The sequence below is a fragment of the Aspergillus affinis genome (genome assembly GCF_023601865.1).
Source record: "Aspergillus affinis strain CMG 70 chromosome Unknown NODE_49_length_218823_cov_86_643632, whole genome shotgun sequence".
Lineage (NCBI taxonomy): Eukaryota > Fungi > Ascomycota > Eurotiomycetes > Eurotiales > Aspergillaceae > Aspergillus > Aspergillus affinis.
This window is the reverse complement of record NW_026515830.1, coordinates 55,665-79,883: the sequence shown is the minus strand read 5'-3', so window position 1 is coordinate 79,883 and position 24,219 is coordinate 55,665. Positions and strand designations below refer to the sequence as shown.

General features: G+C 48.1%; 8 protein-coding genes across 8 annotated transcripts; 5 read left to right on the top strand and 3 right to left on the bottom strand.

Moving 5' to 3' along the window:
* Nucleotides 1-57: 57 nt before the first annotated feature.
* On the bottom strand, nucleotides 58-504 carry KD926_007839 (PaaI family thioesterase; the record flags this gene model as incomplete). Its single annotated transcript, XM_053100729.1, has 1 exon — nucleotides 58-504. One exon carries the CDS (start codon nucleotides 502-504, stop codon nucleotides 58-60), a length of 447 nt encoding a protein of 148 aa, XP_052955604.1.
* Nucleotides 505-1,965: 1,461 nt separating this feature from the next.
* Nucleotides 1,966-7,239, bottom strand: KD926_007838 (uncharacterized protein; the record flags this gene model as incomplete). The annotated part of the gene is made up of 7 exons (XM_053100728.1): nucleotides 1,966-2,479; nucleotides 2,542-2,648; nucleotides 2,746-5,110; nucleotides 5,453-5,800; nucleotides 5,861-5,885; nucleotides 6,183-7,076; nucleotides 7,131-7,239. 7 exons carry the CDS (start codon nucleotides 7,237-7,239, stop codon nucleotides 1,966-1,968), a joined length of 4,362 nt encoding a protein of 1,453 aa, XP_052955603.1.
* Nucleotides 7,240-8,389: 1,150 nt separating this feature from the next.
* KD926_007837 (uncharacterized protein) lies at nucleotides 8,390-9,126 on the top strand (the record flags this gene model as incomplete). Its single annotated transcript, XM_053100727.1, has 2 exons — nucleotides 8,390-8,407; nucleotides 8,482-9,126. 2 exons carry the CDS (start codon nucleotides 8,390-8,392, stop codon nucleotides 9,124-9,126), a joined length of 663 nt encoding a protein of 220 aa, XP_052955602.1.
* Nucleotides 9,127-10,433: 1,307 nt separating this feature from the next.
* KD926_007836 (dihydroxy-acid dehydratase) lies at nucleotides 10,434-12,397 on the bottom strand (the record flags this gene model as incomplete). The annotated part of the gene is made up of 3 exons (XM_053100726.1): nucleotides 10,434-11,624; nucleotides 11,676-11,887; nucleotides 11,971-12,397. 3 exons carry the CDS (start codon nucleotides 12,395-12,397, stop codon nucleotides 10,434-10,436), a joined length of 1,830 nt encoding a protein of 609 aa, XP_052955601.1.
* Nucleotides 12,398-12,715: 318 nt separating this feature from the next.
* On the top strand, nucleotides 12,716-13,525 carry KD926_007835 (SDR family NAD(P)-dependent oxidoreductase; the record flags this gene model as incomplete). Its single annotated transcript, XM_053100725.1, has 1 exon — nucleotides 12,716-13,525. The coding sequence occupies one exon, from the start codon at nucleotides 12,716-12,718 to the stop codon at nucleotides 13,523-13,525; it is 810 nt and encodes a 269-aa protein (XP_052955600.1).
* Nucleotides 13,526-14,306: 781 nt separating this feature from the next.
* Nucleotides 14,307-16,300, top strand: KD926_007834 (amino acid transporter; the record flags this gene model as incomplete). Its single annotated transcript, XM_053100724.1, has 7 exons — nucleotides 14,307-14,471; nucleotides 14,530-14,600; nucleotides 14,656-14,769; nucleotides 14,840-14,922; nucleotides 14,993-15,394; nucleotides 15,469-15,794; nucleotides 15,866-16,300. The coding sequence occupies 7 exons, from the start codon at nucleotides 14,307-14,309 to the stop codon at nucleotides 16,298-16,300; spliced, it is 1,596 nt and encodes a 531-aa protein (XP_052955599.1).
* A 2,072-nt stretch (nucleotides 16,301-18,372) lies between these two features.
* Nucleotides 18,373-21,421, top strand: KD926_007833 (putative C2H2 finger and ankyrin domain protein; the record flags this gene model as incomplete). Its single annotated transcript, XM_053100723.1, has 4 exons — nucleotides 18,373-18,425; nucleotides 18,492-18,898; nucleotides 19,267-19,479; nucleotides 19,554-21,421. The coding sequence occupies 4 exons, from the start codon at nucleotides 18,373-18,375 to the stop codon at nucleotides 21,419-21,421; spliced, it is 2,541 nt and encodes an 846-aa protein (XP_052955598.1).
* Nucleotides 21,422-21,763: 342 nt separating this feature from the next.
* On the top strand, nucleotides 21,764-24,014 carry KD926_007832 (FHA domain-containing serine/threonine-protein kinase; the record flags this gene model as incomplete). The annotated part of the gene is made up of 6 exons (XM_053100722.1): nucleotides 21,764-21,915; nucleotides 21,970-22,255; nucleotides 22,318-22,608; nucleotides 22,658-22,704; nucleotides 22,759-23,052; nucleotides 23,102-24,014. The coding sequence occupies 6 exons, from the start codon at nucleotides 21,764-21,766 to the stop codon at nucleotides 24,012-24,014; spliced, it is 1,983 nt and encodes a 660-aa protein (XP_052955597.1).
* Between the last annotated feature and the right edge of the window lie 205 nt (nucleotides 24,015-24,219).

Genomic DNA, 24,219 nt, shown 5'->3' with positions numbered 1-24,219 from the left:
ACTACCCATGATAGATGTATAGACAAATCGATAGGTAGATACATGCCAATTCCCTAATCACCGCGCAATATACTTAGTATGCGACCCCTGCGCCACAACCGCCAACTCGCCGTTCTCCTTGCGCTTCGAAATAACCACAGTAGTAAATCCCAACGTGCGACCGACACGACTCGTCCGTCCTTCGATCTGCAACTCCTCGCCCTCCTTGGCCGTGCTCACGTACGAAATGTGCATGTCCGTACTCAATCCCGTCGACTGCAGTCCATGCGTGGCGATAGCCAGCCCACCGGCCCAGTCGAGCACGCAGGCCGAAAAGGTGCCGTGCAGCGTGCCCTTCGAGTTGATCTGCTTCTTGTTCACGCGCAGCGTCGCGCGGATCACTCCCGTCTCGGCCTCGTAGATTTCGGCCTCGTCGAGCAGGAAGGCGTAGATGGGGCTGTTGTTTTGGATGCGCGTGCGTACGCCCTGCACGTGGGCGAGAATATCTTCGGGGGGCGTGGTCATGATGGGTTGGTAGTGATGGGTTGTGGAGATGTCAGATTGTAGGAGAATGGAATGGGATGGAGTTGATGTTGGAGGTGAAATTCTTCGTGCGGGCGAGGCCTAAACTTATACCCGCCATCGGAGCGTCTCCGCCCGTCGGATGTTCCCGCCTTTAGTAAATCGACGATGTTCTGCCATTGTCATTACTGTGGTTGTTGTCATTGTTTCTCGTGTTTTGAAGAGTGGCTAATCAGTTTGATTTACCCCATAACGTATCGTTGAGAATGCATTGGCATTTGTTCGTAACTCTACCTCTTCATTTCCTCTCAGGTTAGTAACCCTAATTGCCTCGGGATATATGCCCCGTTGCAAGTGCAAGGGGTATTATGCCCACCTTTGACCCCCAAAAGCTGTAACGAACGGCTACGCAGGCGATAAGGAATCGTGAGAATGTAGGGGATGCATTCAACGAAGAAACTAAGCTAGGTTGTGAAGCTAGTCCCGATCGGGTAGTTAGGTCATAGGGTATCCCAAAGGAACGTCTTCGGAGGCTGGTCACAGTCCGTGACAAGGTTACTCGTTTAGGGCACTCAGTCTTCCGCTCACCCCGTGCTCAGTGGTCGCCTCAGGCCGCTCACCCCGTGCTCAGGTCTGCTCAGTGAGCAAAAAGCGGCGAGAGGTGAGCACTAAAACGGAAAGGGAATGTTGTCGCCCTGACTAGAAAATCAAGTACATATGCTAGAATGTGTAAGATATAGCAATTGTGAGAGCTAATCCAGAACGTGCTAACTTTGTCGTAGTCGTAATGACTGCCACCAGCGGACTTATGGCGGGCACGCAGATCTTCCGGGACGACGAATCTTCAGCACTGAATGGCTTCCAATATTCTGTCATTGCCATGGGAATTTCGTTACTAATCACTGTATTTCATCACAGTTATCCAAGAGGAATCGTGCTCATGATTGCTCTAGTCGTATCAGGTCTTGCTTTAACGGGATTACAGCAACCAATATATTTTACGACAGATCGTCATCCTAGGATCTGCGTTGAGCCGACCTGAAAGCATGAAACAGATTACCGTGCTATTGAAGGAGAATACCTGGTCTCAGAACAATTCCCCAGCAACTGGTGTTCTGGTTCATGTCCTCAGCTGCTGGATCTTTACAGCGGCTATATCGACGACAGCAAAAGAAGGTAGGTAGGATGTGTTACCTGTCAAGTGCATTCTATGAGACCAACAAGGCAGTCGGCCTTTTTCAATGAACGGATCCATACAGTGTTAATTCAATCTGGTACATTCAGGCAGCATGTTGAATAGTTCAGTCAATTGTTGTCGCTTTGGCAGAATAGCGATGGGCCCGTTATTCATATATTTTCGTAAATACCACTCACTGACCCTTTGACTATGAAGGGAAAAGGATATTCTGCCATCGATGATAGAGGTGCCGAGAGACAAGTGCGCAGAAAAGTCAACACTGCACGTCATTCGGAGTCTTCATAATTATAACCTGATACTGAGCGAGAGAGCTCCTTTGTAATCGAGCCAAACGTTGAGGGGGTAATCGAGCCAAACGTTGAAGGGGTTGTAAATTTGCTAGAAATGCCAATTCCACCATAGCTCAATAAGTCGACGACTGCTTCGTGACCGTTTGACGTAGCCAGCGAAAGCGCCGTCTGGCCATGTCGATCCTTTAATCCTTCTAATTTCCTGAGCAGAGGCAGTGGTAATTCTTGAAGCAAGATCTCGACAACATTTGCCTGACCAGCACGAGCGGCGATGTGAAGAGGCGTAGATCCGTCAACGTTCTGTTCAGTTACCTTGGCTCCAGACAGCAGGAGCGTCTGAGCAATTTCCATCAAGCCAAACATTCCGGCAAAGTGAAGGGGCGTGTTTCCTTCATCATTCGAAATATTAGGATCTGCTCCATTTCTCAAAAGCAGCAAGACAATGTCATTCCAGGCATATGTAACTGCAAAGTGTAAAGCGCTCATACTCCTATCGTCCAAAACATGAGTATCTGGCGTTTGGCCAGATGATTTTGTTAGCATTAACTGTACCATTCGATATTTCCCAGTAGCGCAAGCCCAATGAAGCGGAGTTCGGCCCACACAATCACGATCGTTAAGCGAGCAACCAGCGCTGAGTATTTAATCGAGCAGGTCATCTTCCCAATCAGGTCGATGATCAAAAGCCATTTTGTGCAAAATGTTTCGTCTATTGTGGTCTTTTGCATTCAAATCAGCGCCTCGTGCGATAAGTACCTTAACAGAATTCTGATACCCCTTCAAAGCAGCGGTCATCAGCAGAGTATTGCCATCCGCGTATCTCAAGCCCAATGAAGCCCCATAATCCAGCATCATGAGTAGAATTTTGTCGTAGTTGGTTTTGATGACCCGGAGAAGTGCTGAATGTACAACTCTGGGAGATGACATGCTGAAGTCAAAAAGACACTGTGTTGTATCAATGTTTCCTCTTGTCACACTTTCAATCAGGCACGCTCGTAAGGCAGTTTCTCCAAGATAGCCTGTGGCATGGGCAATGCTCAAGATACGTCTCAGTGAAGGAACATCGTCATCTTTGGTGGCTTGCAGCAGTTCAAGCTCCATGGACCGAAGACTCGATCCGCTTTTTACTTGTCCTAGCAGTAGGGCCGCTGTGGCCTCGTGTTTATTCAATGCAGCCCATGACTGCGGAGTTCGACCAAGGTCATAATCCTGAGATGCCGGGTCTGCCCCATGGCCGCATAGCAACTCTACAACCTCTGCATTTCCACTACCCGCGGCCCAAGATAGCGGTGTTCGACCACTAGCATCGTCTGATTCAACGTTCGCTCCCCGATCAATAAGAAGTTGTACTACAGCTGCTGACCCTTCCTCTGCAGCCCAAGATAAGGGTGTCCGCCCAAATCCATCTCTGGCTTCAAGATGAGCACCTTGGCCGAGTAGTGTCTGAATTACGACCGTGTCGAAAGCGCGAACGGCCCATGATAAAGCCGTGCGACCGGTATACTCATCTCTTGACTCCGTGTTCGCGCCCTTCTGGAGCAAATACTTGACGATAGAGTCGTGGCCCTGTATTGCCGCTTGTGATAGTGCTGTAAAGCCGTCCATATCTTTGGCCTCTAAGGATGTTACAGTTGTGGAAAGCCTTTGCACTACCATTTCGTACCCTTTATTCGCGGCCCAAGTCAGCAATCCTTCTGCGCCTCCATCGACGACTGATGGGTTAGCGCCTTCTTCAATCAAGAGTTTCATTATCATATCGTTTCGATTTTTTAAACTCCACATTAAAGGGCTGGTTCCAGAAGGATCTCTCGCCTCAATCTTGGCACCTCTTTGAATCAAGATCTTAGCTGTTGAGTAGTGATTGTTCTTCGTAGCTATCAAGAGTGGCGTGTCACGACCCCCGACATCTTTTGTTTCAATGTTTTCGTCGTTCTCTAGTAACAGAGATACAATGTGGTCGTGGCCGTTGGCCGCTGCGAGCCATAGGGGAATACATTTCAACTTGGGAGCACGGTAATTGCTTGCCCCTTTGGCAGTGACAAGCAATTTGGAAGCTTCTCCATGTCCCTTGTTTGCTGCATGATGTAATGCCAGATAGCCGTCAACGTCTTGCAAGTTTACATCGCAGTATTGCAACAGGACTTCGACGATGTCGTGATATCCTGACTTTGATGCAACGTGAAGCGCAGGGATACGCTCTTCAACAAGGGGCAGGTTACAAATCGTCTCCAAATCATCGTAGGCAGAGAGAACAATAGAAAGAAGTGGAAGATGCCTTTCCCTTACTGCCCATCCAAATAGACCGTGGAGATACGCACGTGCAGAACGACCACTAGGGACCCATGGGTGGAAATTCCAAGTGTCGCTGAATCTCAAAGCAAGCTGCTCAAATGCTTCCCACACAGGAGAAGCACGAGTAATTGCCTTTGTTTGCAGGCCCCAGTTCATAACTGCGTAGCTGAGAAAGGCATATCGGGAGTGATCTGGTTGTGTAGCCCGTAGATTTCGAACCTGCCTAAAGGCAAACCCTGTCTGGTTTCTCCAGGATCGAGGCAATAGCTTTCCAATAGATGATGAGAGAGACTGGCGTACCACAGAGACTGGGTTAGGCAGAGAAATGGCAACTTCTTTGCTCTGCTTCGTGATCTGCAGGCTGAAATCTTTAAAGCACAAGTAGTTAACACAAAGCTCTCCGCATTCTAGCTCGCCTTGTTCTGAAGTTTTAGGATACTCTGGTATTGAATTACTCTCTGCCTGAAAGTACTGTTTCACAGATGAGTGCGCGAATCGGGCGCAGTTATCGAACGGATCAACTATAACGAGATTTGCGCACCCTGTTAGTACAGAGTTTGCCCGGGGTATCTTTGAAGCATCCCATTCAGTGTCATAGATCTCTATGGCAATGGCCTCCTTGAGCTCTTCGATATGCAGCGGTCTACTTGCAAAGCTGACCCATTTGAGAACCTTTAAAGCTCGGCAATCTTGCAGATTCATTCTTTGCAAGCATCGACTGTATGTTTCTTCTAGCTCTCTAGGTAGATTGCCTAGCGCTTTTCGTATTTCAGCATCTGTGTCGCACGTGTCCCAAAGAATTTCTAGCTGGAGATATACCCAAAGGAACCTGCATTTCGTATGTCAGTACAGCCACATGAGAAAACGATCTAAAAATCGTATTCAGATCAGAGTCAAAAAGGGCTTCTACATTTCAGAGGATTTCTCTATCAGATCATGCTTAATCCTTTCCAGTAAAACCGAGTCATTCGTAAGCTCATGGATATATGCCCTTTTGTCGATTATGGTAGACTCAATGTAGAGCTCAATGTCCGGCATAACATTTGAGTTCGTTGAGATTTGACGAAGGTTTGGTATCGCTTTCGCTATTTGTATACGCCCAGGAAGGTGCTCCCTACTGATCAGCAGTAGTTTTGACGGACTCGAAAATGTAGAATTGCTGAATAATAACCGGCACAGTTTCAGCACTTCAGTTACACCCTTTGCACTTAGTGCATCAAGTCCATCAATAATGTAAACTGTACCAGGGACGCGGTCAAAAATACGAACAAAGAGATCTCGGAGATTTTCAAAATCGGGTTTCACTCGTTTAGTTCCGTATAACCTTTCAATATCAGTAGTAACATCCTCCGGAAGTAACTGAGAGGTACGGAGTAGAAATTTGCATAATTGTTTGATAAGACTAGCCACGATGTGGTCTGCCTCAAGAAGTTCAGGTCGATCACTTTCACAATAGAAAAAGGCAGTCGGAACTCTATTACCAGACAACCGATACTTAGCAGTTTCAACAACAGATGTTCTGTCGGATTTGTTAGGCTAAAATGACGGGGGAGAAGTATTAGGAACTATCATGACTCACCCTATTGTTGTCTTCCCAGAGCCGACTGTTTATTTTTACAATTAGTCTCCAGTCAGTGCAAATTCACGGGATCATCCTTACTTCGTCCATGGCACCACAGTGTCTGAAATTGAGACTCCACAAACCACTCTTTGAAAACAGAATGATTCAAAAACCATTTTGTAGTACCTTGAAGGCGTTTGGCAGAAAGACGATAGTGAGTCTTTTCGTGATCATATGTTGACAACAAGTCGAGTAGTCTTTCATCAACTTGACAACCCAAGAAGAGTTAGTGATTGGCTTTGATCTGGCCCGAGATTCGGTTTTCGGTGTGCTCACTCACAATGTTCGTTGGTCTTCAAATGATATAATTGATACCCATTATCTGGAAATCTGTATTTTGGACGGTAGGACATCAGTTCGCTTGAGATATACGTCGGCGTATCGACAACTTGCGTTGGAGCAACGATCAAAAGCAATTCTTTCGTATACGCTGCAGCGGTCACGGCTGCGTACTCTTGCCACTGTTTGTTTTTGTGTGAGTCGGCATAATCACAAATTCCTCGGATAACAAGACAGGGCAATATATCCATCAAGCCCGCTGCCTCCATCTCAAAGCAAATAATTCCAAGCTCTTGGGCCCAGTGGTCTCTCATGGCGCTATCCTTCATGATTTGATTGCCTGACGCGATTAAACCGTAATGAATAACAGGACCTGGGGTAGCTCGAGCTGGTCTTTGTACCATTTTTCTAATGTCGCAAAGATTGCACGTTTTCTCCAGTGTTTCATGTTTATAGCTTGATTCAAACAGCCGATCCTGATCCTTCCCGATATAAGTGATTTTCTCCCTCATTAGAGGGTACTTGATTACCATCTCACGAAGTAAATCCGGGATTCGACTCCCAGCCACCAGGTGGTTTGCTTGCAGCGTGGACAAAGCTGTTAGGAGCACCGGAGGCGGTTTATTCAAAGAGCCAGTTCTTACAAATTGCCCTTGGCTGACTGTTTTGCCCATGTCGAATTGTACTACCCCTCCAAACAACCCCGTCGGCTTGCTAACAACCACATCGTTAAGCCTTATATCAACTGCTTGGCTAGGTGCACCGCCCCCAATTCCCACCATGAGCCCAAATCGGACTGAGGAAAATGTATTCCTCATCTGGCTCGCGACGGTCGCTGCTGAAGTCGTGCCGTACATCCCCAACGGGAGACATGCAATGACCACATTATGTACACCTATACTCCCAAGTATGTAAGTGTTATAATCGTGTTTTGGTATGGGCAAGTCACTGTGCCGCTCGTCTAACATCGCTGCTGCCGCCGCCATCTCCAGTGGGAGCGCACAGGCCCATGCGACCGTGTAATCATCATAGTGAAAGTCTCTTGTCCGCGTGGCCATTTTGACTTCTGTTAGACGATCTTTTCATACTTCATGTCTTGACTCCTCCGTGATAGAAAATGTCATTGACACTATTCCGCGTGATTCGGCGAGTTTTTTCCTGTGGTTGCAGCGTTGCAGGTCAGCAGAAGCGCCCATCAGCTGAAATCACGAAAACCCCGTGATTAATCCTTGCAAGTCACGAGACTACAGCTTGGCCCCATTTTTTGATTTGGCAGTGCAGACAATCCGTGTATGAGTAGACCCATCGCCTGTTTTGACAGAACATGTACGGAGTGTGCCAGCCCTCTATCTTGTCTCGCGTCATGCCTTTCGCGTGCAGCGTTTCCCTGCGGTCGCATGTGTTGACTTTTTGTGTCCGAATTTCTAAAGAACAAAGTATACCCGGTGTCCGTTTCCAAAAAGGGGGTCAGTAGACTGTTTGATTAAAGAAACTAAAATTCATTTCCGCAACTGGGCTGTAGAAAAACATCCCTTTCCGTTTTGGGGAAGGAAGTCTGTGATTACATAAGAGACAATTTACCGAGGGGAATTGCTAAGGACACCCCAACTTTTTAGTAACTAGTTAGTCAACACTTTTCGCTTTGTCAACGTAAATTTGCCCACTTGAGCGAGTTACCTGATTGCGGACCAATGGTTGTGTTGTTATCGAGCAGACTCGGACGAAAGCACTCCCTATATGCTCTGCTTGCCGTACTGAGGGCCATCGGATGCATGAAAAGGCATGCCCAAAGCGGCGAAAAAAGACAGCCTAATTTGTATTTTTCTTTTTTGTATTTCTTTTTGAATTTATCTCATTTCTTGCAATTAAATTGGATGAATACAGTGCCGTGGCGAGATGGCCGCGGTCACGGATGTGTTGAATTTGGTCATGTGACGATAAGATAAGAGATGTGACGTTGGCCATGGTCAGGTGACCAATAACTAACAAAAAAGTTAAGCCAAAGTGTGGTCGGACTACCGCTACCCAAAAGTTGGGGTGTCCTTACCAATTCCCTTTACCAAGGCGGGCGGGGCGGAAGTGGGCCGTGCAGAACCCCGCCACGGCCGGGCCGGCTAAATGCAATTGCGACCTACTGATCATTTACACACGCTGTATTCTGTTGCCGTTCGAATTTGAACAAGACTTGCTAAACTAACAGCTCTGATCATGGGTTTTTCGAACGAGGTACATCATCGCGTTTTGCCTATGACTGACCCTGGCAATGAACAACTGCTTTACTGACCCGAGATAAATCCCAGGTTGTTAGCCCCGGAGAGTATGAAGCAGCACGAAGAGAACTGCTGAAGGAAGAAAAGGCAGCGACACAGCTTTTGCAGCGTCTTGCCGCTTCACGTCGCCAACTACCTATGGTCGAGATCAATGAGCCGGCTCGTTTCAAGTTCGACACGATGGATGGTGAAAAAAGTCTGCCAGACCTTTTTGAAAACCGCAAGCAACTTATCGTATATCATTTTATGCTCGGCCCCGGAGATTCACAAGGCTGTATAGGATGCACACTCTGTATGGATCACATCCCGGATCTTCGCCATCTCTGGAGCAGAAATACATCTTTTGCGGCGGTGGCCACGGCGCCAATCAGCCAGATCACTGAGTATGCAAACCGCATGGGATGGCAGTTCCCGTTTTATAGTGCCGCCAAAACTCATAAGACGTGGCACGAGGCCGAAGCCAAGGGTGAAACTATCACTTGGAAACCTGGAAACGGCTATTTTGGGCTTTCTGTGTTTCTGAAAGATGGAGACAGATTCTACCATACGTATGATACTACTGATAGGGGGATGGAGATTATCCTTTCAACCTATCATCTTTTGGATATGACTCCACTCGGACGGCAAGAAGTTGGAAATGGAATGGGCGAATTTAGGCGTCGTGATGAGTATTGAGAATCACATTCCCCAGTACTACGAAAAGTTAAAGTACCTTTTCGCTGGTTGCGTATGTATCCTACAGATAGGTTTAACAAGAACTATCTTTGATATCTCATATCATGTCGAGGTACCCGATATAAAATCCTCCCAGTTGATTGGCTGTTTGTTTCCCGTCGCTCACGGCACTTTCTTTTTGTATCTTCATCCCGAAAAAGGGTTCTTCTGCCCATCGCAGCTAGCTGCAAAGAGAACGCTTATGAGAGTTTATCGGAATTAGATAGTAAAAGAAAAAGAGGAAATAGGAAGTGCCTATGGGATCTTGCTTCCATATTATTGACTGTTATGGAGGAAGGAGTATACCTGCCTTTATAGCTTTCTTGAAAATGATCTTCATCGTACTTGTGTTGAGTGTACGCTTCACTTTTAGGTCGCCACACGGTATTCAGATACTCTCTATCTATTTCGACTTGCGTCATTGTTCATGGTAGTTTAATGACTTGAAAAATCCTGAGGGCTATCCATCAGACACAGCGGTCGAACTAGCTTAGTTTCTTCGTTGAATGCATATCCTACATTTTCGCGATTTCTTATCGCCAGCGTAGCCGTTCGTCACACTGCCCAGTAGGCATTCAGGATCGAAATTCAGAAAATGTCTATACTAGACTAGCGCTATTTGGTATTCCGAGGATTTCTTGATTCTTGGGATATCCTAGGCTGCTCCCATGAACATCTGGGCTTGTGCTGTCTTTCGACGGAGAAAACCCACAAAAATATTTGCCATGTTAATGTATCGCGGGAACTACAGCATTTCCTACTGGAGAAAAGGCCGTGGGTATCTGAAGGAAAAATAGTTTCCCTTATTCGTCCTTTTCGTGATGGCAGTGCTGGATTTTTCGGGAAATGTAACGAGCAAAAGTGGACTAAAAGTGAAAAAACGGGCAAGGGGAAGATCGCTAGATGAGTACAGTTTATTGAGGTTATTCGCTTAGGGCACTTAATCTTCTGTTTATCCCGTGCTCAGTGATTTGCCTCAGGCCGCTCAGGGCGTGCTCAGGTCTACTCAGTGAGCAAAAAGCGGCGAGGGGTAAGCACTAAAACGGAAAGAGAAAGCTGTCGCCCTGGCTAGAAATTCCGATACATATGCAACGATGCGTTTTATTTGGCTTAAAATTGGTTAACTTGTCAGTCGGTTCTCTGACGCGTCCGCAGGAGCACCAGGCCGCGAACCACCGCCTGGGAAATGAAAGCTTAATATTCGGTTTTGGAAGAATCGCATGAACTAATGACAGAAAAGAATGGAAAAGGAATTAAATACCTTTGATTCAATCTCCAGTAGCAGTGAGAAAGCTGAAATCCGCCCCCTCGTGAGCCTGGTTCACTGTCCGTTCATAAAGACCGCGATACCCTCGTCGAGTTTGTCTTTGAACCCACGGCGACGGTTCATTACCGGCCTCGGTACTCGAAAATGCCTGTTGCCTCACAGTTACCCGAGCCCTGAGCTCCTCATCACTAATCTGCAGTTCGAGATGACGACTTTCCACATCGCACATAATCATATCACCTGTCTGAATCACCCCAAAAGGTGAATCCGGGATTGCCGACTCAGGCGAAATATGCAAGACGATGGTACCTCCAGCGGTTCCTGACATCCGACCATCAGAGATGCGCAGCATATCAGTAACCCCCTGTGCCGCTAGCTTTCGCGGGATTGGAATCATGCCCGCCTCAGGCATGCCGGGATTCCCGATGGGACCGATGCCTTTGAGCACGAGGACCGAGTCAGCTGTCACTTCAAGATTCGGGTCATCCAGACGCAGGGCGAGGTCTTTCGAGTTTTCAAACACCACAGCGGGACCGGTATGACGAAGAAGGTACTTGTTCTTCGACGCGGAGGCCTTTATAACTGCGCCGTTGGGCGCTATGTTACCATACAACACCGCCAGCGAAGAACACGGGTACAGAGGGTCTGAAAGCGGACGGATTATGCTGCGTGAGTATTCAAATTCGCGGAAGGGGTTGCGATCTAGGATCTCGCCTAATGGTTCTCCAGTGATCGTTCGGGCGGATAGATAGAGTAACGGACGCAATTGGTGCAAGAGACAGAGCATTCCGCCCGCGTTATGAAAGTCATTCATATAATTATTGCCACTGGGCTTCAAGTCCACGAGCAGTGGGGTGGTGCGTCCGAGATCATCGAGCTTTTTCAAGGTCACGCTGCCTTTGATGTCGGGATGACGGTTGATAATGGCAATAAGATGAACAATTGCGTTGGTGGAGCCTCCGATTGCTTGTAGAACAATGGCTGCGTTGTAAAACGATTCCTTGGATAATATATCCTGCGGAAGCCTTTGCTCCTTCGCCGCCGCAACGGCATTTGCGCCCGTTTGTTCTGCGACTCTTAGTCTCGTGGCAGATACCGCTGGGGCAGAGGCTCCTTGTAAAGGAATCAAACCGAGTGCTGCCGTGATACATGCCATCGTACTTGCCGTCCCCATGACTCCGCAGGTTCCAATCTGTTACTATCTGTCAGCAGGACATGAATCGTCAAATTTGGAAATGCTCACAGTAGGAGCCAATTCCTCATTGACCGCCATGATCTCTTCCATATCAATAGTCCCAGCCCTGTACAAGGCCCAATTGTTCCGACAATCAGTGCACGCGCCGATTCTCTTGCCCCGATGACTTCCCGACATCATAGGCCCCGTCAACAGCGGAAGAACGGGCTTGTTGGCAGAAATGCCTCCCATGATTTGGGCGGGGACGGTCTTATCGCATCCTGCAGTATATCATGTCAACTAAAGCTTTCCGGATTGCTTGACACCGGGTCGAGACTGCAAAGATTGCCAGATATAGACATACCACCGATCATGATACATGCATCCACCGGTTGCGCTCTGATCATCTCCTCGGTATCCATACTCATCAGATTTCGCAGGAACATGCTCGTCGGATGAGAGAATCCCTCATGAATACTGATCGTTGGAAAGTCGATAGCGATGCCCCCGTTCAACATAATCCCTCGCTTTGCCGCTTCCATCAGTTGCGCCGCATTGCCGTGGCACGGATTGAAGCCCGACCCCGTGTTGATGATGCCGATGATGGGACGGGAGAGTGCATCTTCCGAGTACCCAAGCGCCTTGATGAAGACTTTGCGTAGAAATAGGGAGAAGTGGGCATCGCCGTAGGTTGTGAGGCCTTGTCGGAAACCCGTGGTGGAGGTGATGGGGTGAGAAAGGTCGTAATCTGCGCAGATTTGGTCGCTGGTTTGATCTGGATCGGGCGGCATGGTTTATTATCAGCTTCTTGATATAGATATTATTCTTCAAGGGTTTGAATTAGGGGTCTGAGTTGGATTTATAGCGTCATATTCTGAATTAGATAGCCTCGGTTCATACATCTACCAAGAAGCGGATGTGGTCCGTGACTGACGGAAACTCCGCTCCCGCCCGTCGGAAACATCCGAAAGCATGAAGACAGGATAAATGAACCCTAACTCGACCTTGTTACTAGCCTCATAAGACAACTGAGTAATCTGGTATTTCTCGATTTAACACATTCCCCAAATCCTTCTATCTGTTCATTTAGTACCCTCTACCTGTACAACATGCTCAACCTCCAAAACAAAGTCGTCCTGATCACCGGTCTCGGCCAAACCAGCGACGAAGGCTGGGGCATCGGCGCCGCCATCGCGACGCTCTTCGCACGACAAGGCGCAATCATATACGGCGGCAACCGGTCCCTGTCATCAGCCACACGCGCACAAACCCGGATCCAGAAGGAAGAAGGAACATGCGACGTACAGGAGACAGACGCGACGAGCTCCATCAGCGTCAAGCAACTAGTCGACAACTGCATGGCACGACACAGCCGCATCGACATCCTAGTCAACAACGTCGGGCGCTCCGAGCCCGGCTGTCCGGCCAGCATGTCAGAAGATATCTGGGATGCACAGATGGACATCAACCTAAAAAGCGTCTATCTGACGTGTCACTACGTTCTCCCGATCATGGAACGGCAAGAAACGGGCGGCGCCGTCGTGAATGTCGCCAGCATCGCCGGTCTGCGGTATATCGGAAAACCGCAGGTGGCGTACTCAGCGACCAAGGCGGCTATCATGCAATTTACTAAGGCTACTGCCGTGGTGTATGCCGAAAAGGGGGTGAGGTTGAATACGGTGGTGCCGGGGTTGATCTACACGCCGTATACAAAGGCGCTGGCAACGAGGTATGCGCCGGGAGGGGATGAAGAGGCGTACATGGCGATGCGAGATGCGCAGGTGCCGATGGGACGCATGGGCGATGCGTGGGACGTGGCGCATACCGCGTTGTTTCTGGCTGCAGACGAGTCACGATATATTACGGGCCAGGAGATTGTGGTTGATGGGGGAATTACTTCGTCTACAGGGAGAGTCTGAGTAATTGTATGTCATACAGTTGTACATATTTATTCATATAGAACCCATACTTATAATATAGCCCACCAGATCCGACACCCCTCAAGGATTTCAAATCCGATGTCTCGGGGGCTAATTAAATCCTTCACCCGGGTGAACGACACGACTGCAGCAGATCCAGTTCGCGGGATCTTTCATGCCGTTCTCTATAGAAGAACGCGATCCTTTGGCAAGAATTTCGTCGTTGATTATAGAGGCAGATTGAATATTTCACATACCTGAGTGTGTAGCGAGGAAGGAAAAGGTGTGGTAGCCCGCGAGCAGGGATCAAAACACGGCCAGGCAGGCTAATGTACAGGCCGTTGACTAGCTTCATTGGCATATATTGGTGGCGACACTTGCAGATACTAGGGTGCCAGGATCGCCGGCCACCTAAGCCTTAGAATGTGGCACACGTATCTGAATCCACTACACTTACAGGCTCGGGGTTTATCGGAGATCTTTCCTGAACTGATCATGGTCGCAGTCAAGGATTAGAGCTGGGTTGGAGTCGAACATAAATTATGAGGGAGTACTCCTCGAAGCCGGCTTCCAAAAGCTTCGGCATGAAGGGATGAGTTTCCTTTTCTAATCATAGCGTGATCTAGAATCGTGGGAGCTATCTTTCCCCCATTTTCAGCTGATCGATGATAAGAGTCCCTTCTTATCTCCATTGAAGGAAGACCAAAAATTTATCTTCCAGCAACGGGTTGACAGCACTCGTATTTGGAAAAGAATAAAAAAAATCAAAATCAAAATCAAAATGGCAAACGAGGCAGAGTTGACCATCACAAAGGTCTGCAACACAATTTCCACATCTCTAGCTGGCGATGACCCGGTAACCAAAGGACATGTCTCGAAGAAGTACATCGGTACTTTGGCCGATCAGCAAGACATGTTGGCCTTGGGGAAAGACCAAGTCCTGAGGGTAAGTAATCCTTTATTAAATCTATGGATAACGCAAAGGTGGTTAACAATCAGGCAAGAGAAATTTTCGGTTCATCTCCATCGTGGCCTTCGGGTGCACATTGATCGCCTCATGGGAGGTCATTTTGACGTATATAGCCTCCACCAAACATCCATAGAGGGCCTTCTCAACTAATTCAACATAGGATGATGAGTACTCCCTTAATGAATGGTGGAACTGCCGGTTTTATCTGGGGATTCGTGGTAGTCGCAGTTGGTGTCACGCTCCTTTTTGCCAGTTTGGCTGAGATGGCTTCCATGTGAGCAGAAACTTTAAATCCCCATTTATCCTGGACACAAGAAAACATTCTGACAAATGCTCTTCCACAGGGCACCCACTGCTGGAGGACAGTATCACTGGGTTTCGGAGTTCGCACCGAGGCGCTGTCAAAAGTTTCTTAGTTACATCACCGGTATGCATTGCCATCGGATTTCTCAGTTACCTGTAAGAAGGCTTGGCTAACAGTCCTCGGTATAACAAAGGCTGGCTATGCGCAACTGGCTGGGAGTGTGCCATCGCTTCGATTGCGTTCTTGGGTGGCACGATCATTCAGGGACTGGCTGTCCTCAACTATCCTGATTACGTCTTTGAGCGGTGGCACGGCACTCTGATTACGATCGCAATCTCCCTTTTCGCCGTGATTTTCAACACCTTTCTAGCCAAAAGGCTTCCTCTGGTCGAAGCATTTGTACTTATTCTCCACGTCGCCGGTCTTTTCATCATCATCATTCCGCTTTGGGCACTGGCACCCATCAGTGACGCGAAGACGGTTTTCACTAAGTTCTCAAATAGTGGGGAGTGGAATAGCGATGGGACTGCAACGATGGTCAGCTTGGTCACTGCCATTACTGCCATGATTGGATATGACTGCACGGTTCATATGTGTAGGTTGCTTTTCTTTCTTATCCTGTTAATCCTAGGTTCTTGTCAACCGGTCAGTCCTACTAACATCCCTTAGCCGAAGAAGTTCGCGATGCTTCGTCAACCTTGCCCAAGGCCATCATGTCGGCCCTCGCATTGAATGGATCGATGGCATTTGTCGTTCTGATTACACTCTGCTTTACCATGGGAAACGTCGATGAAATTCTCGAGACCGACACCGGTTATCCTTTTATCCAGGTTTTCTACAACGTCACCAAAAGTTATCCGGCGACTAATGCAATGACATCGATTGTAATCCTCACAATCATGTCCAGTGTCATAACGGAAGTAGCTACCGCCTCGCGTCAATTGTGGTCTTTTGCTAGGGATGGTGGTATTCCATGCGCTAAATTTTTCAGTCATGTATGATTCCCTCCCCTGGAAACCTTTGTGCATACAATCTTTGAATTTCTGACAAGAAACTTTCGATTTAGGTCACGCCTGGCTGGAATATCCCCCTCAACGCTGTTCTCGTATCGCTTGCTCTCACCATTCTACTGAGCCTAATCAACATCGGCTCAACCGTGGCTCTAAACGCCTTGATTACTCTCACTATCGGATCATTATTAAACTCCTACATTGTCACCGTTGCCTGCGTCGCATGGAAAAGAATCTCCGGAGAGCCCCTTCCCCCTCATCGCTGGTCCCTAGGCCGCTGGGGTCTTCTTATCAACCTCGGGGCTTTGGCCTTCCTTATCCCGGAGTTCATTTTCGTCATGTTCCCTTTGACCTCCACGGTTACGCCGGAGTCGATGAACTGGAGCTCGCTAATGTATGGAGGCATGTTGATTTTTTCGATTGCTTACTATTTTCTTTACGGACGAAAGACCTATGTTCCACCCGTGGCATTGGTGAAGCGTGAGTCTTGATGGGCTAATTACAGGACACCGCAGGGTTCATGACGTCTTAGGACCCAGTGTCAACTGCGGAGGAACAAATTCCCCCCTTAGTTTCTTTTTTCTTTTCCCTTTTTCTCGGCTATCTTTGGAAAAGGAGAAGTTGCGCGATTTCTGGTCTTCTTAAGCAGGGATCGAATTGTTAGGTCAATTTCTAGCAATCTAAATCGACCGGGATATCGACAAGGGTCGCGAATGTTGTACTCAGATTTACACATAGCATTAGTTTCCATTAGTTCTGGTGTCCTCATATTATGTTACATTGACCTGCTACCTCCCGTCATGCAGCCCAGAAGCTAAAAAAAATCCTTAGTCCACTTTTCCATTGCCCCTGTTCTTAAAAGGAATGCGGCGCAGGACCAAGAGTGTTGGCCGTTCGGATCGCGGGCCACACGACCAAGGATCTATCTTGAATCAGAATTCCCTACGGCGTTGAGCATTTCACTCCATAGAGAATGGAGGAAGCGGACCGTATTGTCACTCGCTCTCATCTACGGGCGCCGAGCTAGCAGCGCGATTTTCTCGCGGAGGTCAGGTCCCCGAAGCTACGTACACCCTTGAGAAAGCGTAATTGCTAGGGGTTTGTTTTCTGTCCTCGATGAAGTCGAATCTAAATCCCTGCTAGCGAGTCATGGAAATCGATCGACGGACGTAACCTATCTACTCCACATGCGGGAAAGGCGAGGGTCATCCTTGAGACAATTTCTCTGTCATTAATTCATCGACGGCGTTTCCCGTTTGCTGTGACTACAGAGTCAAGTCAAGGGCCTTTTACAATTCCTATCCAACATCTCCTAATGTACTCTTTTGGGACTCAGCAACTTTTATTTCCCTCTGGTAATGTACGTAGTATTGCTGTATTGACCGTTCCAGTCTTCTCACAAACCTCAAGGCGAGCCTAGATTTGGAATGAGCCAACAGAAAGAAAAGTGATCTCCATGTAATTCAACAAGATTTTCATCCCAGCCCTCCCTCTTAGTAAACCCTTCCCGGTGCTTTGGTACCCCCTTACCATCCGATGTAGGGATCCCTGGAAATATCCATGACGGTTCCTTGCTCGTCTTAGTCTTTTATAACCCAGTAATATGGCGTGTTTTACCGTGCTCCCGGGAAGCAACACTTGAACCAGTCCCATAGCTCTATCGTCGGGCATTAATCTCTTGTTTCTCTCATTTACAAAATCGACTTCTTCCAATTCGTTCATCGGAAAATGATAAGAAAGCCCGTGAATCGCGGTTCAGCTTTAACTGTCACAATTCTGCTTCGCCATGGTAGCTCCAGGAAACCCTTTAATGGTTATCGATGCAAAACATCGCTCTGGTATTGCAGCTATTATTGGTGTAACCGCATTGGTTGTCTCTTTCATTTGCTTTCTCATTCGAGTGTACGTAAGAGCACTTCTGAGTCCTCCATTTGGTCGAGACGATTATATCTTCTTTGTTGCTCTTGTGAGTATAACACAGTTCATTCTTAACCCTGTTTGGCGAGGATTGATCGCTCATTGGTATTAGATATCTGCCATCGTTCAAACATCTCTTATGGTTAAGAATGCCTCTCAGGGCTTTGGGCACTCAATACATCTGCTTTCTTTGCATCGAACAACCCAGATCCAGCAGGTATTCACTATCTCCCACTTGATAAGAATAAGTCTCTAATTTTATTTCTTGAACATTTCTAGGTAACAGTTGCCACTGACGGTCTTTACCTGCTCTCTATCTTTCTTTCGAAATGCTGTGTTCTGGGTATTCTCACGCGTCTTACTCCCCGACTTATCCACCATCGCATGCTTTACACCATTTTCGGATTAACCATATGCTGGCTTCTTTCGTCTCTGCTTCTGCTATTGGTAAATTGTAGTTTGAATCAACCCTGGGCCGAACCAGCAGACCACTGCGGCGGTTTGGTATGTGCATACTGCCTCGTTCCATATTGATCATGAGCTAATATCTACGAAGTTCCTAAGGTGGCAGTATATAACTTCAATGAATGTTATAACAGAGATGATGCTATTCATATTCTCTGTACATCTCGTCAATTGTCTACAAATGCCAGTCTCGCGGAAACTAGTCGTTCTATGCTGTTTTGCCGTTCGTCTGCCGTAAGTTGTCCTTCTTCTCCCGCTGAATATTCCAGAACTTCTGACATAGCTATCGTGCTGCGATAGTGTGATTGCCTTTGCAGCTCTACATCTTCGTGATCTAGGTCCATACATTCACTCCTCCAACCCCACCCTCGATATCATTGATGTTTACGTATGGATCCAATTAGAGATCAATTACTCTCTCATCGTCTGTACTTCCTTCTGTATCGTCCCATTCATGCGTGCAATCAGCACAGACTATGGAACGGCAGGAGAAGTCACCTTGGGATCAAGCAATACCAATTCTCGGTCTGCACATTATATCAAGGAGCGCGCAAGGCAATTTCAGGGCATCGCTCTTCAGTCTATGGTTCGGGTTAAGCCTCAGGCACAATCAGGTCGATCTCCGGATGAGCACAGCGTGGCGAGTGCAGGGAGCACTCGCATGATAATCGAAAAAACCGTGGAGACGACCATTGTTTTTCACCACAGTTGACTAGGGTGCCTTGGTTTGTTCATGTCTCGAGATACGGTGTTATGATTTGACTTCAAACGAGCGGGGTGGCACCTGTGATTATTGATTTTTCCTTCACATTCGAATAGATATTTAGTTTTGCCATTATTCGCACTGTCTCATTATCTGATGGGCGAGTATATCTCGACTGGGTGGATATGCGAGCCCGTCCTACGTCATACCCTGGGTAGTAATTATTCTTGACTATTCCAAGCCCTAACATGCATTGTCAATCCCTAACAGAAGCTATGTCTTTCTTCAGCCGTACCTCAATCGAGTCATTGACATCTGCAAATGATTCATTTTAAGCCTTTTAATTGCAATTACTCATTCTGACCGCAGCAGTGACTCAACGAAGAACGCCCTGTCAGCCTGCGGTGGGGCTGCCTGGGAGGCGGTGGTATCGGTGGGGCCTTAAAAGAGAGGCATCGACGGCGGGGTTTTGCCGCATCGCAACTCTTTCTCCAGCCATTCTCTCCTCCGACAATCTCGGGTCTCGTGCCAGAATGGTCGCGCAAACCCCCGCCGTGGAAGATCTCCTGAAGAGACAATTATATAGTAGGTTCATCTCGTGGAGAGCCTTCTAGGAAACTAGGTTTTGACATCGATCGCTAACGTGTATTGCTGCTCAGTTTATGATCTCCCCCAAGAACTTCTCGCGACATTGATGACGAAAACCGAATACCAGCCGACGACTGTCCCCGAGACCACGGAAGAAGAGCGACCGGAAACACCCCAGGAACATGCGGTCTCGACGTCCACCTTGTGCTCCCTCTGCAAGGTGTCGTACCTGAATGTGCAGGAACAGCGCGACCATGCGCGGTCGGATCATCATAAATACAACCTGAGGGCGCAGCTGAGAGGGAACCCCACCCTAGACGAGGTTCAATTCACCAAGGCGATCGGTGAACTCGACGAGTCGATATCCGGGTCCGAATCGTCAGAACCGGAGGATGAAAGGGACGAAGGACAACTCGCGGCCTTGCTGAAAAGGCAGGCCAAGATATCGCAGGCGGCCGAGGATGCTGAAGATGAGGATTCGCCGAGACGGAGGACCGCTGGAAAGCATCCTCTGCTCTGGTTTTCGAGTTCCATTCTTCCGTCCAACACTTCCCTCGGGATCTACAGAGCCATGTTTTCGACTGTCGAGCAGGACGAACCTGGACACCTTGTCGATACCTTGCGAAAGAAGCAACTCGCTCCGATCCATGCACCAACTAGCGGACAAGCCGCGAAACCATCCGCATCGTCCAGTCCGCACATTTTCATGTGCATGATTGGCGGTGGCCATTTTGCGGCAATGCTCGTGTCCTTGGCTCCAGAAATCCATCGAAAGCAAGGCGGTTTTGAAGAGAGACAGGCTCGTGTGATTGCGCACAAAACGTTCCATCGTTACACGACTCGGCGGAAACAGGGTGGATCGCAGTCGGCCAGTGACGCGTCTAGAGGGGCTGCTCACTCCGCCGGTTCCAGTCTGCGCAGATACAACGAGGCTGCCCACGAGAAGGAGGTTAGGGAGCTGCTTGTGGACTGGAAGCAAATGATCGATAGCGCCGAATTCTTATTTGTTCGGGCCACCGGTAGCACCAACCGGAGGATTCTTTTCGGCCAATACGATGGCCAAGTCATGAAGCACAATGACCCAAGGATAAGAGGATTTCCGTTCAGCACTCGCCGCGCTACCCAGGCAGAGCTTATGAGATGCTTCAAGGAGCTCACACGCGTGAAGGTCAGCCAGGTTGACGAGGCCGCGCTTGCTGCGGCCGAGGCCAAGCAACGAGAGGAGGCATCGAAGCCCTCTACTCCAAAACCGCAACCACAGAAACCTAAACTTTCCAAAGAGGACGAGGCTGCCATTCTTCATACGACCCAAATACAAGCTCTCATCCGCCGTTCTAAGATTCCCGCCTTGATTTCATACCTCTCCACGAACTCAATTCCCCCGTCCTTTACCTTCCTCCCATCTGACTCCCAGCAAAACTTCCGCTGTCCTACCCCGCTTCATCTTGCTGCCAATACGGACTCGCCGTCGATGGTCTTGGCTCTGTTGACGAAAGCCGGCGCTGATCCAACGGCAGTCAATTCGGAAGGACGAACGCCGTTCGAGCTTGCTGGAGACCGAGCTACCCGTGATGCTTTCCGCGTCGCCCGGCACGAACTCGGCGAATCCAAGTTGAACTGGGACGCTTCTAAAGTGCCGTCCGCAATTTCGAAAACCGATGCTGATAGCCGGAACGAACGTGAACGGAAAATAGCAGAAGAGGAAGAATCTAACCGGCGGAAGGCAGAAATGGACCGTCTTAAGAAAGAAGACGCGACCCGAGAAGTCTCGCAAGCCGCAAAGAAAGGTGGTCGGTCATTAGGGGCCGTTGAGAAGACGGCACAAGAGAAGAGAGAGGAAGAGATGCGAGGAATGACACCGGAGATGCGAATGCGACTGGAAAGAGAGCGTCGCGCAAGAGCAGCCGAAGAACGGTTTCGGCGGATGCAAGGGAATTAAGAGACCCCTGGCGAAAGATTTATTCTAATGTAACAATGAGAGATGACTATTGATGTCACTACGAATGGATAGAACAATGAAAGATTATCAACAACAGCATTCAGGTGTAGAATTGTCCATTGTGGTAGTTGAGTTCAAAGATAGGCAACAGCAGGTGACCGGCCCCGTCTGGGGGTACTTCCTCCCGCTGCCCTTTCCCTCCTTGACTTTGACCTCTTCCATCTCTTTACTCATCTCACAGCATCATCATTATCTCAATTCGATGCTTTCTCTTCATATTCTATGGTGTATTCCAGTACGGTATTGATACTTCTATCACTATAAACCGCCATCTGCTCCACAATGGCCACTCGCCCTCAATTCTTCTTGGAATCTCCCAGCTCCCCCTATGTCGGTACCTTGTCAGTATGGGATCCAGTAACAAGGGAGTCTACCCAATCACGTAACATGTACAGTAACCAAAACATATATGTTGGTCGCGATCCAAGTTCCTGGTATGCTTGCCTCGAGACATTCTTACCCCGTACTCGTTGTTGACAACCTCCAAGCGACTACGTCTTTCCCGATATGTGTGTTTCTAGGAAGCATATTCACATCTATCCCATAATCTTCGATCGGGACAATCCACATGAAGTCGCGCCACTGGTTTACGCCCAGAATTTATCGCGAAACTGTACCCGGTGGAATGGACACCCTATGGGCAACAAGAATCGCAGCTTCCTCCTCAGCCATGGTGATATTCTGCATCTGGATACCGGGTTTTCCCTCCGCTATACTTTTCATAATCACAGGGATATAAACCACCTGGACTCCCTACAGAGCGCGGAAGCTAAGGTAAGGTTTTGGTTGCCTTTGCTTCAAGATGCTATCTGCTTATTTGTGGGTTATCTTTGCAGATTTTTGCCGATATATATACCATTACGCAGCGGAAATTAGGTTCTGGCGCTTATGGAAAGGTGTTGATGGCCTTCCGGAATCTCACCGGCCAACAATTTGCGTGTAAGATCATTGACCTGAGGGTATTGAAAGAAAGGTTTGTCCAAGAAGCAGAGGCACGATATCAGTCTAGGTCTTTTGGTCAGGTTTCTGCCACGGGGGAAGTGGTGGCTGTTCGTCGGCCAAAAAATCTCCAGGAAAAGTTGGCAGTTTATGACCGCGAAGCTGAGATCCTAGAGGGACTCTCTCATGTAAGTTTGGGAAAGCAGATGAAGGCATATTTGGCTGACGCATGTTCAGCCAAATATTATTGGGATTGAAAGAGTCATCAAGTCCAAAGATACAATGTTAGTCGGCAATATTTCCTACTTACCGGGCCGCCTAACCATGAAAATTGCTAGTTACCTTTTCCAAGAATTGATCACGGCGGGCGACCTCTTCTCTTACATTCAGTTCAAGGGTGGGAGACTTCCTGAAATCGAAGCAGCTGTCATCGTGCGACAGGTCTCTATGGCTTTGGAATACCTGCATGAGCGGAATATCGTCCACCGGGATCTCAAACCAGACAATATCCTCATGACATCTTTAGCGGATGGGTGTAGAGTCGTTCTCACGGATTTCGGATGTGCGCAAGTGATACAACCTAGCCTGGAAAGAATGTCGACTGTTGTTGGCACATTCGATTACAGCGCACCGTCAGTAAACTTTTTCATCTCTGGTTTTAATTTGCTGAGTCAATTACAGAGAGGTTCTTCAAAGGACCAATCAAGGCTATACGAAAGCCGTAGATCTCTGGTCCTTGGGCTGTGTCACTTTTGTGCTTCTCACCGGTGACATTCCCTTTAGAAATGAGCTTACCACGACCATTGGTACGGATCTTGTTCGAACCGCCAGTCTAGAGCAGCTGGAAAGGGATCTTGAATCGAACGGAATCAGGCAACGTGCGGCAGATTTTATCCGGCGGTTACTTGTGTTCGATGAAACAAAGAGAATGGACGTAAAGCAAGCCCTTGGTCACAACTGGTTTAGCAACCGATCGCATAAGACCGAGTTTGAAATGCTTTATGAGCGGGCTATGAAGATATGGAGGCCCTACGTGCGCAAAGGACCCTTGAATATTGAGTGGCACGATCTTATAGGCGATTCCACTCGAAACTCCGAAGCACAAGATTCTCAATCGCGATTACCCGATGACACAATGAGAACCCAGGGCTTAAATAGAAGCCACTCAATCGTATCTGCTACCCTTTCTGACCCGATACTTGCGCCGCATCACAGGCTCGAAGGCCTCAGGGGCAGTCAAAGCTTTATCTTGGAAGGAGTGACCAGTCAATCCCAGTCCAGCTCCATCGTCGCCGAGTCCGGAAGCTCTGGAAGGTCTACTTCTCTCAATGAATACACACAAAGCTCTCGTTTTGAAGACATTGGTGATCATCAAGAAGACAGACAACCCGAAGGGCCATATTCGAGTAACCTGGGCGCCCGGAATACTGAGATGGCTGGACTCGTCTTCCCAGATGATCTATTGAATCCTAGACAGAGACTCGGACATAACAATGACGGTGACGGTGAGGTGTATGAGGAAACCACCAACTGGATCACAGGGATGAAAGAGCGTCATGTTTATGGGAGCAATGTTTATCGAGAGGAGGGATAATCGTTACGGAGATGCTGATTGCAAATGAGCGAATCGTGACCCAAGTCATTGTCTCCAGGAGGTATTTCTCGATAGAATATTAGCGACCGACAATCAAGAGTGATCTACAGAAAGGTCAACTTGTCTTACAAAGTCCGATTCAACATGATTCGGAAACATTATAGATAATAATAGAACAAGGAAGTATGAAGTGAGAGGGCGAACA